The sequence below is a fragment of the Nicotiana sylvestris genome, chromosome 5, assembly GCF_000393655.2.
Source record: "Nicotiana sylvestris chromosome 5, ASM39365v2, whole genome shotgun sequence".
NCBI classification, from domain to species: Eukaryota; Viridiplantae; Streptophyta; class Magnoliopsida; order Solanales; family Solanaceae; genus Nicotiana; species Nicotiana sylvestris.
The window spans coordinates 41917416-41935203 of NC_091061.1; the positions used below are offsets into that span (position 1 = coordinate 41917416).

The 17788-nt window shown below is 37.5% G+C and overlaps 1 protein-coding gene across 1 annotated transcript; it reads left to right on the plus strand.

The window, feature by feature from the left end:
- The first annotated feature begins 16189 nt into the window (after nucleotides 1-16189).
- Nucleotides 16190-16507, plus strand: LOC138868557 (uncharacterized mitochondrial protein AtMg00820-like). The gene has a single exon (XM_070146113.1). The coding sequence runs from the start codon at nucleotides 16190-16192 to the stop codon at nucleotides 16505-16507; it is 318 nt and encodes a 105-aa protein (XP_070002214.1).
- Nucleotides 16508-17788: the final 1281 nt, after the last annotated feature.

Consider the following 17788-nt stretch of genomic DNA (forward strand, 5'->3'; position numbering starts at 1 on the left):
ATCAAACATGGAGGACAGAGTACACAGGTATGTAACGGGACTTGGTTCTCACTTACTAAATGAGTGTGATCATATCTATGCAGTCAGGTGCGGACATTGCATGTATTCAGGCATTCGCCTTAGAACTTGAAGAAAGGAAACAAAAGCAGAATGCGTACAAAGATAGAAACTCAAGCAAGAGAGGAAGATTTTTAGATTCGCTTAGTGAGACATCTGGTGCTGGTAGACAGTAGAGTGTCAGGTAGCTAGAAGCTAGTACTCCATCACATTTTTATGTGTCGAAAACTGATCGACCTCCAAAATCTAAAGCTAGTTGGGGTGGTTCACTTTACCCTACATGTTCTAACTGTGGTAGATGCCTTTTGGGTCGATGCATGTTGGGTGTAGATGCATGTTATGTTTATGGCGAGTCAGGCCATTTTATGAGAGATAGCCCATCTAGGGGTGGTAGTGTTGCAACTCATCCAGCGAGATCAGTTGCAACATCTTCAGCACCATCATGGCCACAAAGGCAAGTTCCTTAGACACCAGTAGGTCGTGGTAGAAGCCAAGATGGAGATCCTAGTATAGGTGGTCCCCAGAACTACACCTACACTCTAGTTGGTCGTCAGAACCGGGAGGCTTCACAAGTGAATTCTTATAATGGTATGTGCTGATAGATCCTAGTTCTACGATATCATATGTTACTCCCTTTATTGCTAATAATTTTTGGATAGAACTAGAAGCCATTAGACCTTTTGAGGTAGTCACCCCAGTTGGTGATTCAATAGTAGCTAGGCGTGTTTTTAGAGGTTGCACGATTGTGATTGGTGTCGACGCCCCCTTTTCTTCCGAAAACGGAGTTCGGAGTCAAGTATACGACACTCGGGAGGACAACTCTATTCCCTTGCGAGAATTGGGTTTTGGAGTTTGAAGAGTCGCCACCTAATGATTATAGTGCATTAGGACACTTTTAAGAAAAGAATTGAGATGAAGAACCAGAGTTTGGGTAAGGGCTAGAAATTATCTCGAGGGGAAGATGTTAGGCACCCCTCAAGATCCACTAGTGTGGTTCCCGGCCATGCTACAATTGTGACTCTAAGAAGACAAATAGAAAAGGGTTTTCACATAGTTTCGCAAACAAGTTTAAGAGTTGAAAAAGAAAAGAAGTAGAAGGAGTTTAGAAAGTTTAAAAGAAAACTTAAAAAGAATTAACAAGTAAAGGGGAGAGGGGTCCTAGGTTTACAAACAATATAGATCACATCAATGTAATATCCAGTAATCTCTCCTCAGAATAGGGGTTGCACATGATATTAGCGTACCGGTCATCATATCCATATTTTACCCTTCCCACCCTGTTAAGGTATTAAAGCGCGGAAAGTTTCGTTACTTATTGCATGCTAGTACCCGTCCCAATCCTATCAGTCCCGGAGGCATTTAGGACTACTAATCCTAAAGGGAAAGATATTTGGGGCCTTTTGAGAGTTTTCAAAGGACAAAAATACTAGAGCGTCAATCAAAAACACATAATACAAGTAGAGGGGAAAGCAAATAGGCAGGTAAGGCTCAGGTAAACCTCCTTAAATCAGATAAGCCATGGAGTTTAGCATGTCTTGCATGTACTGGTTTGGTCTTTAAAATTAAAGCGATATGCGGACTGGTTCAACACATACTTTTAGACAGGAAGTCCGCATTAGGCTCGCTCGAATGCAGTTCTTAAGGACTAGTCTACTTTCAGCTATGTGTTGGATAGGACTAACGATTTCGAAAAGCGAACTGGTTATGAAGAGTTACCTGTTTTTTATCAGAGTGAAATGAGTTTCAGAAAAAGAATGTACTGTTTTGAAAAAAAGATTTAAAAGAAAAGAAAGGAGCTTCATAAGACATGCAGACTAGTTGAAAAAAAGAGTTTCACGAACCTTATCAGAAAAAAGTGAGTTTCAGAAAATGCCAGTTTGGTTTAGAAAATGTTTGTTAACTTACGAGGTTCAGAAAATCACAAAAGACTGCCAGTTTTACCAAAGTATATATTAATTTTAATGGTTGGTGTTGTTTTGAACAAAATGAGACAATTTTGACTCGAAGTTCCTATAGGCATGCTTTCTATACGTTAACTGATTTTAACAATTTTAAACAGGAGTCTTACAAACATGGTATCTATATGCAACTTTGTTGTTAAGCCTACAGTTTGCCTAATTATGTGCAGAAAATATAAACCCCTATGAGCATGGTATCTATATGCGTAGTTGCAGAAAGTTTAGAAGTTAATCCCTATAGACATGCTTTCTACGTGTAGAGTTGCACAGACCAGAAATTAAATCCTATAGCCATGGTTTCTACCCTTTGTGCATAAAAGTAACCCCCCTCCCTTTTTCACTAAATCCCCCATGAGTTTGTACAAATTATTACAGGCCAATGAATATAAGACAGAAATTAAATGTACATCAGAAATCACAGCTACATCCGAGTAGCCTAATTCAGACTTAGTGTCTAACAATATGAGATTGAACCACTTCCGAGATCAAGATTTCCAAAGCCTTCTCTTATCTAGGGTGTTTCAGAGATCCAAGGAGTTCCAAGAACTCCAGGCAGTGCTTACACCCAAGATATTAATTAGAAAGATTTACAGTGCAGTGTGGAAGAGCCAGCCCTCAGGTGTCCAAGTTCAGAGGGAGCTCATGGATCCCAAAGCAAGGCTCACAAGAGGGGGCAGAACTTAATGTTCTAAGAATGAGTGCAAGTGCAATAGAGGGGTAGGGGTGCCAAGGCAGACTGGTGGTCGTACCTAGTCATAAGGTAGACTGGCACACCCCTGACCAAGCCTGTTCCGCCAACAAATATGAGCACAGACCTGTTGAAGGTCAAGCTATGGTCTAGACAATGATTAGGACATTGTTAGACCATAGTCTTAAACTCAGAATACATGTAAAGGGGAAGGGGAATGGGAATTGGAAAGAGTTTAGGACAAAGGGAGTCCAGCCCATACACATGAACAACAATGTCAAGTGCTATCATGCTTTCTAGACCATAACTCAATATACAAAGGGAATTGGGGGTGGGAGTTCATGTAAGCACAGAGAAAAAAAAAAGTAAGTAAACTTGCAGAAATTATAGCATCGAAACAGTAAGACAAGCAGAGGAAAGGCTGAAGAATAAACATGTAGTGGAGAGGCAGAATTTAAACAAAGAGAGACATACCAGTTGCAGAAAAAGTAAGCAAAGAGAAAAGCAGGATTTCTTTCAGCCAAACCACAATCAGAGAAGAAAGCTTTAAGCTTGTGAGTTTAGAGAACTCGAATGTTTAAGAAATTCTAAGTGCATTTGAGAGAAGTAGTGACTTGTTCTGTTAGAACTTGTTTTTTTTAAGAGAAGAGGTACAGGTATTTATAGTTTTGAAAACGAGTAGAGAATAAGGTAACAAATAAGGTTTCAACACAAACATGGAAATAAACACAGTTCGAATCAATTAACACAGGTATTCCCCTTTAATCAAGGGATTACTGCTCAAACGGACACTAACAGGATTAATATAAGGAAAGAAGATCAATTTGTAAGCAGAATGATTGTTACCATAAAAGGAGCAGTAAAACCATATAGTAAGGGATTAAGTCTAAATACAGGAATGTACTTATTTTGAAAGGGATCTGGTAAGTCCAAACAAAGAGAGAGAATCAATTAACCCTTAACGGGCGAGTAAAAAATCAGAATTTCATAAGGAAAAGTTTTGAAAATCAATCATAGAAGGGACTCGGTATATAAATGAAGTGCACAAGTAATAGACATGTGAGGCCAAGCTATGGCAAGAAGAAATAGCATACAGTAATAGCGTGATAGTCACGTAGGTCAAATTTCATTGGCTTAGTAATAGAGAAAAGATCAGAAGCATGCAAAAGTTAGGTGAAAACCTTTCTGAAAACATAGTCGAGTTTGACAAATAGCAAGACCTCAGAACAAAGGAATCACATAATGAAACGAGATGCTGAAGTAAAGGAATCAGACGGAGCGATTTCAAACAGACGAGTTGCACAAACAAACTCAAGAACTCGAACAGACCCCAAAGAACTAGGGTTTTCAAAATCAGTAGAGTTTAGAGGAGATAAGCAAGTGAAACAAATAAACAGTCTCAGAATCTCAAATAAAACCCCCAAAAAATTAGGGTTTTCAATACTAATCTGGTGTAAACAAAGTAAATCAAACAGATAGACTCAGAAACTCAAACAAATCTCCAAAAATTAGGTTTTCAACACCAGTCAAACTTAGAGATGATAAGCAGATGAATTGAACAAAATATTACAAACAGACTCAGAAACCCTAGTTTGAAATCAAAAGATTTGGAAAAGGAAATTTGGGGAAAACGCATAAAACATCAAATATGGCACATATCAAGCACAGATCTAAACAAATAAATGAAAAAGAACCTCGAATAGGCTAGGGTTTTTGAGAACCCTAGAAATGAGAAAGGCTTGGAAGAAACAAGATTAGATCTGGAGTCGATAAGGTCGGAATCAGGCTCAGGAGGCTAAGACACGCTGGAGCAAGGCCGGAGATGGCTGAAAACCTCGAATCGACGAAGGTCTGGGCAAAGACCCTTGAAGTCTGGCCTTGAAAATTCAGGTATCAAGCACGCGAGAGTAGTAGGGGGTGCGTATAGGTCGTCCATGGTCAGAACAGCCATAGATTTCGGTAGATTTGGGGTTGGAGGTGGCAGAGAGCAATTAGGGTTTTGAGAGAGCTCGAGAGCGTTTGAGAGAAGAGAGGAGTTAGAGGTGGCGCTTCTGAAAGAATGGGGTGGGGTTTAGGGGTCGTTTGGAATTAAAAAGGAAAAAAGAGATCTGCGTCGTTGATCAAAAATGATCAACGGCTCAGATTTTTAAAAAAAGAAACGGCCGGGTTTGGGCAATTGGATCAGGTAATTGGGTTGAAATTGATTTGGGGGTTGGGTTGGGTTGAATTGGGATGCAAATTGGGCTGTAATTGAAATGTAATTGGGGCTAAATTTTAAATAGCCATTTTTCCCATTTTATTTTATAAAAAATAGTAAAAGGTTTTTTCTGAAACCAATTGAAGGTACTAAATTAATAAATAATATACAAATATTAAATTAAAAACGCTGGAAGTAATTTTATAATTATAAGATGTTGTAAATCATAAAATAGGCTATAATTGCAATTACATAAAATTTAGCTTTAAAAATGCCAAATAAATTTGTAAAATATGCAAAAATTACCGTAATTATATTTTGGCGTAAACGTGAGAACGAAATGAGTTATTCACTAAAATGATAATTTTGGGAATAATTATTGCATTTTTGTGGTGTAAAAATAGGTAGTAGGTAAGTTTAAAAATCATTAAAAATACCAAAACTGTTGGGTGTGCTTACATATGCACATATATGCTATTTTGGAAATATTTTGGGTATAAAATTACCTGGGGAAAAATTGGGTATCAACAATTGGCGACCGTAGTACTACAACTAACTTGATTATAGTTAGAAATGGATGACTTTGATGTTATGCTTAGATTGTTGTTTTCTTGCTATGCTAATGTTGACTGTAGAGCGAAGACGATCCAGTTCAATTTTCCCGAAGGGTTAGCTAGATGGAATGGTGTTTCTAAATCCAAAAAAGATACATTTATTTCTTACCTTAAGGCAAGGAAGATGATCAGTAAGGGATGCTTATAGCATATAGTTCATGTTCGAGACATAAAGAAGGGAAGATCGACTCTTGAATCAGTTCCAATAGTAAATGAGTTCCCTGACATATTTCTAGATCAGCTTCTATGTCTTCCTCTAGGATGAGAATTGACTTTTTCATCGATATAGTGTTGGGTACGCAACCAATATCTATTCATCCTTATAGGATGGCACCAGCAGAATTAAAGGAACTTAAGGAGCAGTTGAAAGATATGTTAGATAAGGGTCTCATTAGACCCAACACTTCTCCTTACAAGCACCAGTCTTATTTGTGAAGAATAAAGATGGCTCCCTGCCTATGTGTATAGTTATAGACAGCTAAACAAGGTCGCGATCAAGAACAAATATCCCCTTCCCAGAATTGATGACTTGTTCAACAAACTTCAGGGTGCCAAGTGCTTCTTGAAGATAGACTTGAGATCAGGCTACCATCAGGTTAGAGTTAGATGGTGTGATGTCTCGCTTGAGATTATAGAATAACATAAGGAAAACTATGGTACTAGCAAATAAAATGAAGGTTGTGAATAGTATGAATAGATACGTATAGGTCACAAGCTAAAGTATGATAGAGCAATAAGGTTTTAGGTAGACTAGAGTAAGGATAAGAATATGTGAGTGAGGAGGTGATGAGAATAGGTAAGGACTCGGGATTGAGCCCATCAACACTATAGAACAATTTATTTTTGTAAGTTATAGAAAGCTCAATATAGCCAGAATAAACTCGGAGTAGTTTAAGACTAGGAGGATTTAGAAGAGATGAAATATTGCCTGGTAATATAATAAGAGTGTAATTGTAATAAATGATAGGAGGAGGATGTTTAGTCCTTCGATTATGCAATGATTCAAAGAGAAGGAATTTCATGAATTGCACGGGATTAGAATACCTCCCATAAGATGAATCACATTGAGATACTATATAATACAGTTATTGAAGTAAAGTATCGTCCCTAGGTGGATTAGGAAAATAACTTCAGATGTTCCCGGTGAGATGTGAGCCCTAGTGACAATATATTATGTAAGAGGTTTCAAGTTATCAGTGGTAGATTATAGATCAACGTTATGGTGAATCAAAAAATAGATGGATAAAAGTCCCAGAGTATGAGATAAGATTAGGCTATCATTCTTAATATGAATAGTAATGAGAAAGCATTAAAGGACTTAGATTTATACATATAGGATAAAGATAAGCTACGAGAGAGTAACTTGGATTTGGGTAGAAAACCTCAGTAATAATAAATCGAAGTAAGTGTATGGTATAATATGACCTACCTAGATGCAGTAAAGATAACCGAGGCTATGAAACAAAATAATAGACGTAAGTTCGACAAAGTACCAAGCGAAGAACTTCAGTATACTTGTAGATGTCTAGAGTTCTGTATATGTTCACGAAGTGAGAGAAAAAAGGAGGAAAGAGTCGCATAGGCGCACATACAAGGACATAATCATACAGGCTACATGATAGAAAGTAGTAACAATTATGAGATTGGAAGTATTCCGACCATAAGTCATGGTGTGAGAAAGAGGCCTAAATGGGGGAATGCCCTGACATTTGGATTTATTTGCAAAAAAGTTGCCTAGATGGAAAGGACAGTACAAAATTATTCATAAGATTTGTAGGTTACGAGAATGATAAACACATTAGTCAACATTTGAGGACGAATGTTCCAAAGGGAGGAATGATATTACACCCCATGTTTTCGTACGTAAAATAATGTCTAAGTCAGTTGATATATGCTCAAAAATTAGATCATCTTTGAAAGTACATAAAGTAAGTTAATCTTGTTACAATAGAGGTTCCAAATATTTAAGATCATGTACTGCAAGCACCAAAAGTATTGGAAGGTTTAAAAGCTAAACGAATCGAAGAAAAAAAGTTTTATCGAAAGTCGGCAAGTTGAGAATGTTATAACCCGTACTTTTGGTGTGATAATAGGGTTCTTAACATGATAAGTAAGTGATATTATGAGGTATTTTAGTCATAGTATATTCGTGTGTTAAGTTTTGACGTCAAACGAGTTATAAAATAAAAGTCGACAAAAGTTGCTGCAAGTTACGCTCATAATTTTACTTAAAATTTAGGTCTAATATTACTGAGATTTTATCTCAATGTAATTGGAATTACGTCGTGATACACCCATTCAATTGAATAACTATGAGTATAGTTTCTAAAACATTAAACCATTCATCATTACAACATCATAGTGGAAAGATATTCACCTTTTTGCGAGATTGCGCAACTCCCTTTGGGACCCACAAGGTCGGTTTAGAATTATCTTGCTATATAAAGTTGTGGACTTCGTCTCTAAGCCTTATTTCGACCCTAATCAGACCTAAAAACTGTCTCTAGACATCTTAATCACATCCTTAGGTTTTTGAATTAATTCCATCATCCGCAACTCAAAATCAAGAGGCGAACACATCGACGCAATCCTTACGACAAAGGTAAGACTTTGTCGTCCTCCATTTATCCTTATAACTCGAGGTTTGGAAAGATATTCATGGCTAGTGAAACTTTTCACCACTGTATTTTAGCTATACAATCATAATTAAGGGTGTGGATAAAAGGTAACAAGGTTTGGAAACAAGAACACAAGAGGTATATAGAGTTTTTGTTTCGTTTTCAGCATGATTTGGTTTAGCTATGTTCTAGCCTTTATTCTTCATAGTTTAAGGCTTTTTTAAGGTAAATATCACCATGTATTGTATCCTTGTATATTATTCAATTACATATGTCAATTATGGAAGGAAATAGTTTAGGTTGGAACTTCAAAATACAACAAAAACAAAAGGGTAAATCGCCCATTTGGCCTATGCCAACTGGACTTCCATTTTTTCCATTCCTTTGATGTTTCTATGTATACCTAACCCTTATATGATATTAATAGCTTCATTTAAGATTATATAATCTTAATTGTCATATTTTTATGCTTAGATTATTCCTAAATCATATTTAGACTTTCATGTCACGAGTTAGCCACTATGAGTCGACATTACATTCAAAATTTTATTTTTTCGACTGTTTGATACTATTGTGAAAAACTGGATTTCCTTTAGTTTGATGTTATAATCCTGGCCAGTTATCCATTCCTGTGTATATTGTGGTACTTGTTGTTGTTTTTAGGGATCATCCTGTTTTAGGGAGAACTCTGCCGAAATATTTGGAAATTCGAAAAGTTGGACAAATCTTGAGTTCCTTGGTTTTACATAGATTATAGAGGGATCCTAATGTGTTACTTAACCTTAGTATCTCATTTACATAATTATTTTCTCCCTAAAATAGGGATAGGCTCCTCTGTCCAGCTTATGGACGACGAGGGTCAGATTACGTTTGTGATTCTATTTATGGTTTCCTTCTTGATATTTTGAGTCCATATGATGTTTTCAAATGTTTTATGCCTCATGCATGTTTATATTGATTATGCTGGGAGGATATAGCCCATAATACCATTGAGGCTTATTGATTATATGTTAGGTAAGATAGCCCATAACGCCAGCGATGTCTGTTGATTATATGTTGGGGGAAAATAACCCATAACACCAGTCATGCCTATTGATTATATATTTACATATTGGGGATATAGCTCATAACACTAGTCAGACATGTTATGTACGCATATATAGCTACAGTATACATTGCATGACTATAGATGAGGCTAGTTCAGTTTTGCAGTTATCTGATTGGGGGGGATATAGCCCATAACACCAGACAGGTATCGGTTCAGATAGTTGTTCAGTTTTAGCATAGTTTCAACTTAAACATCGGTTCAATTCTAGATCAGCTGCTAGTTCAGACTCTTGTTTAACTTTCAACTTATATTCATATTTTCCTCTTACAGTCATACTTTAGTATGTTTTCCGCCCTACATACTTTGTACATATTATACTCACATCCCCTCCAAGGTGCTACATTTCATGCCACGCAGGTATAGATAGATCAACGTTTGAGCCAAGTCACTTCGCTTACTTCCGGAGTTACTTATCTTTTGGTATGTGTATAGTAAGATAGTTTGGGTATGACGGAGCCCTGTTCCATCCAGTACTTTTTCAGTTCAGTACTCCTAGAGGCCTGTAGATTTTCACTTGTGCAGTTAGTATATTTTTATATGTCAGCTTGTGTTAGCCTTGTCAGCTTTCCAAATTATATAGTTCTTATCAGCTATGTTTATGCTTATTTAGTTTATCCATTTATATTCATTATTAGTATATTATCAACAAGTTTAGTGATGATCGACACTTAGTGTCGGTTATCCGTCGCAGCCCTAGGCTGGGTTATGACAGAAAGTGTGATAAGTGCCATTGATATGCAAATAATACGCATCGACTAGTGGAATTGCTCCATTCAATCATATCACCATGGCTATTTATGAAGTGAGGGATGGATATCGTAGGTCCTCTACCTCAAGTCAAAGGAAAGGTATGAACTTTATTAATTTTAATGGATTGTTTTACAAAGTAGGTGGAAGCAGGTGCCTTCAAACAAATACGAGAAAAGGAAGTTATGGACTTGTTCGGAGAAATATAATATGTCGATTTGGAAATCCTAAGGGAAATTGTTTGTGATAATGGGCCACAGTTTGTAGGTGCGAAGGTTATTGGTTTTTCAAAATTTGGAAAATTAAAAGAATTACTTAACCACTCTATCATCTCGTACCTAATGGACAAGCTGAGTAGACAAATAAGATTATTGTCAACAATCTAAAGATGCAATTAGAAGAATCAAAAGGCAAGTGGCCAGAAGTGCTACCGGGGGTACAATGGGCTTACCGAACAACGACGAAAATAAGCATTGGAGAAATACTATTCTCGCTCATTTATGGGACTGAGGCCTTAATTCTAGTAGATATAAGAGAATCAAGTACAAGGTACACACGTGCAAATGAAGCTTCAAATAAGGAAGAACTTCATACAAATTTAGATTTGACAGAAGAGAGAAGGGAGGTAGCTTTAGTTCAGATGGTAGCACAAAAGCAGAGGATCGAATGATATTATAACCGAAAGGCACCTATAAAATTTTTAGATTGGGGACTGTCCTTAAATAAGTATTTTGATCAACACAGGAAGCAAACACAGAAAAGTTAAATCCGAAATGGGAAGCCCCGTACCGATTAAAGGCCTTGTTGGGAAAGAGCGTACGAGTTGGAAACTATGGATGACAAGGTATTACCATTCCATTGGAGTGTAGTTCACTTGAAGAAGTATTACTTCTAAAGAAGCTAGTACCCACAGTCAGGTATCATAAAAGTTCATTTTTTACTTTGTTCATTTATGTTTTACTATCCATTTTATGTGATAGGCAAAAAGCTCATGCGGAATACTTAATTATTTCCGGTTTAGGTTATAACAATTCTGATGGAAAGGGTTAAGCAGTTCTTATCTAAAAAGTTACCTTCGAGTCCTGTGTGTATTTCCTTTTACAGGGAAAGGACCAGAGTAATGAGTTGATCCAATGTTTGATATTTCATACTTTGATGCTCAAACACTAGGGGAACTATGCATATGGAGAATTACACAAAGGAATAAGATGCAAGCAACGAAAGCATAGCTTAGCCAAAGGAAAAACCTTGAAGAAAATGTCAATTTTTCAAGCTCGCTGAAGGAATGGGAAGTAAAGAGTTGAAGAACCTGCAGAAAACTCCCATGAGATTTTAGGTTAAGGGCATAAATTTAGTCACGGGATAAATATACTGATGGGTTTTCAATGTCTTAGCTTTATGTTTTGATTATCTAACAAACTTACTGTTAAAGAACTAGATAGGGAACCTGACACACTTAGTACACATTGCTAATCAACGAACTCCAGCTAATGTGAACTGCTACAACTTTAGAAGATAGAGAACCAACACAGGGACCTGATCCCTTGTATTTCCTTGATAGCAGTACGAAAGTCAAGTGTGTACAGCTGGAAAGTGACTGTCTGCACTGTACACAGAAATGGTGTAGCACAGTTCTGCAGTCACTTGTCCTTTGACCAACCAAGTGATTACATCATTCAAGTGATATCATTCAAGTTGAATTAACAAGAGTATTATAACAAAACATCACTTGAACACTTGAGAATTTACTTCAAGCATTCAAGCCATCTAATATTCGAGCATTCAATTCTCAAGTGCATCAAGAACAAAGTTTAACACTACTACGGACCGGTTCCTAAATCTAGTGTATTGTTATCCTTAGTTGAGTTGTAACTTTGTAATTGTTCTTCATTGTAATTCCTAATTTACTTAGCTAGAAGTGTTGCTTAAGAACCCCCTTGTAAAATCATAAACCCTTAGTGTTTGTGTCGTGACTAGAGTTAGTCATGAGTTGAAGTCTTTGTAATAGGTGTATTGCAAAGTGGCTTGTAATAAGTGTATTACAAGTTAGTGTGGGATTAAGAGTTTAATTCCTAGATTGTATAGGTTGTAATCTAAAAGTTTCTCATAGTGAAGTTGAAATTCTACCAATGTAGGTCGTGGTTTTTTTATCCCCTTGAGCAGGGATTTTTCCACGTAAAACTCCCTGTCTTATTTACTTACTATTTCATTAGCATTCTCAGTGGGAACTCATAAGAGGATATGGTCTCTCTATAGTTTGGTGGACTCATATAAACTATCAATTGGTATTAGAGCAGGTTCCTCCTATTAGGCTAACAGCTAGGAATGATCCTTATGGCCGCTCTACCAAATTTTGAAGAAGGTCAATCTACGTATAGACCACCCAGGTTCAATGGGCAATACTATGGGTGGTGGAAGATGAGAATGCATGATTTCATCATGGCAAAAGACTTTGAGTTGTGAGATGTCATATGTGATGGTACTTATATCCCAACAAAGAGTGTCGGAGATCTTCCATTGACGATGCCAAAGACAAGAAAGGAATACACTGATGCAGATAGGAAAGTTGTGGAGAAAAATTTTTGTGCCAAGAAAATCTTAGTGTGTAGCATAGGACCTGATGAATACAATAAAATATCGGCTTGTCAAACTGCCAAGGAGATATGGGAAGCTTTGCAAACAGCAGATGAGGGAACCACTCAAGTAAATCAATCTAAGATTGATATGCTTACCACTGAGTATGAGCTCTTTAGGATGAAAGACGATGAATCTATTCAAGACATGCACACAAGATTCACTTCCATCATAAATGAGTTACACTCACTTGGTGAAGTCATTCCCAGGAACAAGCTTGTAAGGAAAATTCTTAGCCTCCTGCCTAGTTTATGGGAAAGTAAAGTGAATGATATTACTGAAGCAAAGGATCTGCAGGAGCTGACCATAGATGAGCTAGTTGGAGATCTGAAAACCTACGAAATAAAGAGGAAGATAGATAGTGAATGAAGAGAACCAAAGAAGGAAAAGAACCTGGTACTTAAAGCTGAAAGCAATGACTCAAGTGAGGAGGACAGTGACATGGCTTACTTAACCAAAAGGTTTCAGAAGATGGTCAGAAGAAATGGTAGAATACTGAAAAAGGGCAACTCCAGTAGACCAAAGAACTATGATCTCTTCCATTAGTGTGGAAAGTCGGGGCACTTCATCAAAGATTATCCTCTCATGAAGCAAGAACACTCCAAATACAACCTTGATAAAGTAGTAAAGAGGAACCTGGTTCCTGACAAACACTTCAAAAGGAAGAGATCTGCTGACAATGTGGTGAAGCAAGCTCTTGCAGCATGGGAAGATTCCTCAGTGAGTCTGAAAAAGAAACCGATATAAGTGACAGTTCCATGATGGCAGTTGGAAGTGAAGAAAATGAATATGATTTTATATTTGCTTTTATGGCCCAATCAGATGATGATGAAGAAGATGACAATGATGAGGTAAACTTCAGGGATGTTTAGAGATATATGAAATCCTACTCCCCTAAGAAACTCATGTCATTAGCAAATATATTAATTGATGTCTATCATAGTCTTGTAGAGGATAAGGATGCCTTGACCTTAGAACTAGGAGAAGCGGAACAAATTAGAGATGATCTGGTAGTGTGTGTAGTTGATCTAAAGGAAACTATAAGAGATTTAGAAAATGAAAAAATGGTTTTAACTAAAACAATTGCTAGTATAGAACATGAAAGAAATGACTTGGTGGTTGTAGCTATTGACTATAAGTAAACAATTGAGAATTTCAGTAAAGAAAAAGAGGCCTTAGTGGAAAAAGTGAATTCCATTGAGCAGGAGAGAGATGACCTTCTAGTAGTGATTATAGACCTAAAGCAAATAATAGAGGCACTTAGAGCTGAGTGTAGGCCTGGAAATTCTGAAAAAGGGAAAGAGATAGCTAGTGAGGCACACATTAAGCTAGAAAAGGAGTTAGCTACTATGAGAACTAATTTGTGTGCTGAGCTTGAGAAAAATAGGTAGCTCCAAGCAGAACTGGAAAGAGTAAAGAATGATCTTGAGAAGTCTCTTAAATGGACCTGGTCCTCGGAAGCTATTACTGCCATGTATGTTAATAATGGTGATAACAGGCAGGGAATAGGGTTTCAAAAGGAGAAAACTCCTTATAACACTCACAACAAATATGTTACTGTACCCGATAATTGGTTGTGCACCCAATGTGTGAACAATGGGCATTTCAAGGAAAACTTCCAAGCTAAGGTTCAATCTCTGCAGAAAAACAAAGTTTTTGCTGAGAAAATAACTACTGAAAAGGGACCAGGTGCCACTCATAAAAAGTGCATGTTACTTGCATGGACTAAAAGATCATTTATTCATACTTTTTCTTATTACAAAGGACCCAAACTTGCTTGAGTTCCTAAATCTAACCCTTGATTTCCTTGTGCATGGAACAGTGAAAGGAAGCAGTCAACAATGGTTCATGAACCGTGGTTGCTCAAAGCAGATGACTGGAAATACTATGGACTTTCTTTCACTAAAAGCCCTGTAAGGAGGGAGTGTATCCTTTAGAAATGGGAAAAAGGGGTACATTCTTGGTGTTGGAAAAGTTGGAATGTCACTCACTCACTCATTCAATTGAGAATGTGTATTATGTCAATGGTCTGAAGTATAGTCTATTGAGTATTTCTTAGATTTGTGATAAAGGAAAAAGGTGGAGTTCTTGTCCAAAATATGCACAGTTACAAATCTGATAACTGGTGAAGTAGTACTTGTGGCCAAAAGATACAAGAACATCTAAGTTACTGATTTCGAGTCGATACAAAGTGGTGATTTGAGTTGCCTGAAAGTTGTTGATGATGATGATGTTGAACTCTGGCACAGAAGATTGGGGCACGCAAGCTTCTCTCTTCTGAATAAACTAATTCAGAAGGACCTGGTCCATGGTCTGCCCATGTCAAAGTTCAAAGAACAGAAAGTCTGTGATGCATGTTCTAGAGGGAAGCATGTGAAGTCCTCATTCAAGTCTAAGAAAGATGTCAGCACCTCAAAAACACTTGATCTCCTTCATATGGATCCGTGTGGCCCTATGAGAGTGCTAAGCAGGGGAGGAAAAATATACATCTTTCTGATAGTGGATTACTACTCCAGAGTCACTTGGACTCTATTTCTTAGAATAAAAGATGAAACCTTTGAGGTATTCGTGGCCTTTGTGAAGAAAATCCAGGTGAAGATGGAGTCTAAAGTAGCATGTATTAGATAAGATCATGGAAAAAGATTTGACAATGCCAAATTTGATGAATTCTGTAATGAAAATGGCATTACTCACAACTTCTCAGCCCAACAACTCCCCAGAAAAATGGAGTTATGGAAAGGAAGAATAGAACTCTTGAGGAAATAGCAAGAACAATGCTGATCGATAGTGGGATTGCAAAGAACTTCTAGGCTGAAGTTGTCAACACTACCTGCTACTTGGTGAATGGGTGCATAATCAGATCTCTCCTGAACAAAACCCCCTATGAGTTGCTGAATGGAAGGAAGCCCAAGTTGACTTACCTAAGAACATTTGGGTGCAAATGTTACGTTCTCAACAATGGAAAGGACCAACATGGTAAATTTGATGCCAAGAGTGATGAAGGAATCTTTTTAGGATATTCTTCTCAAAGCAAAGCTTACTAAATATACAGCAAGCGGTCTTAGTGTGTTGAGGAAAGTGTTCATGTAATCTTTGACGAGTCTTATCCCTCCTGTGATAAAATCAACAAGGATGATTAAGATAAGGAGCCCTTACTGGTTCCATGTGAAGTCATCAACATGACAAATAGAAAGGCAGACATGATGAGTCAAGTGAAGGAGCCAAGTGGAGACAATGCAGCTTCTTCCTCAAGGGAACCAGGTACCACAATTACAACCACTGAAGCTGAAGAAAGAGTGGTTGATGCAGTGCAAGGTACTACACAAGTAGCTGAGAGAAGAACACAAGGGAACCAGTTAGATCTACCCAGCTCCTCTATAAATGAGCCTCAATTGCCAAACTGGAAAAACAAAAGCTCTCATCTTCTTGACAACATAATTACCCCGCTAGATTCTGGAGTGCAAACCAGATCAAAAGCCAAAAATTCACTTGCCTTAGCAACCTTTTTTTCCAAATAGAACCCAAAAACATCAAGGAAGCCCTAAAGGATGCAGACTAGATTACAGCCATGCAAGATGAGTTGCATCAATTCGAAAGAAATAATGTATGGCACATGGTACCTAGACCCTCAGATCAAACCATCATAAGCACCAGGTGGGTATTCAGGAACAAGCTTGATGAAGATGGAAACACTACAAGGAACAAGGCTAGGCTAGTGGTTCAAGGTTACAATCAAGATGAAGAAATTGATTACGATGAGACATTTGCTCCGATTGCTTGCATGGAAGCTATTAGAATCCTAATTGACTTTGCATCACATATGGAATTCACTTTGCTCCAAATGGATGTCAAAAGTGCATTTCTGAATGGATTTCTTAAGGAATAAGTCTATGTAAAGCAACCTCTGGGGTTTGAATGCTATGAACACGCTGAATATGTGTTTAAACTAGATAAGGCATTGTATGGGTTGAAGAAGGCTCCTTAAGCTTGGTATGAAAGGCTATCAAAGTTCCTCTTAGAAAACGACTTTACAAGAGGAAAAATTGACAACACCTTGTTCTTGAAGATATGAGGGAGGAACCTGCTCATTGTTCAGGTATATGTTAATGGTATTATTTTTTGGGCAATAACTGATTCACTGTGTGAAGAATTTGCAAAACTCATGGGAAGTGAGTTTAAAATGAGTATGATGGGTGAGTTGAATTTCTTCTTGGGTATTCAAGTGAAGCAGTCCATAAAGGGTACATACATCTGCCAGCAGAAATACATCAAGGAGCTCCTGAAGAGGTTTGATATGGAAGCATCAAAAGTGATAGACACTCCCATTGCCACTGCCACTCGATTGGACATGGATGAATCTGGATCTTCTATGAATCAAACTATGTATAGAGGCATTATTGGGTCTTTATCTACCTTACTACCAGTAGACCTAATATTGTCTTCAGTATCGGGCTATGTGCAAGGTTTCAGTCAAATACCAAGGAATCTCATCTGAAGGCTGCCAAAAGAATTTTGAGATATCTTAAGGGAACACAGGACTTGGTCCTGTACTACCCTTCAGGTGACAATTTTAATCGTGTTGGGTATGCTGATGCTGACTATGCTAGTTATCTTGTGGACAGAAAAAGTACCTCTGGAATGGCTCACTTTCTAGGATCATGTCTCATCTCATGGGGCACAAGGAAGTAAAGCTCAGTGGCTCTTTCACAAGCTGAAGCAGAATATGTAGCTACAGCTTCTTGTTGTGCTCAGCTCCTACGGATCAAACAACAATTGGAAGATTTTGGTGTATACACTGATTGTGTGCCTCTTCTATGTGACAACACCAGTGCACTCAATATGGCCAAGAATCCAGTTCAACATAAAAGAACCAAGCACATTGATGTGAGACATCATTTTTTGAGAGACAGTGTGGAGAAGGGGCTTATCTGTATGAAGTTCTGCAGTACTGAAGACTAAATTGCAGATATCTTCACCAAAGAATTAAGTAGGGAGCATTTTAAAAGAAATAGGGTGAAGCTGGGGCTATTGAAGCCTAATTGAGAACCTGATTCCCATCAGTTGGCTATGAAAGTCACCTTCAGGTAATATTAGATAAAGTGTTTTCCGGCCAAGTCTAAATCACTTCAATACCGTTGCAGGTAGACACACATGATGATTATAGAAG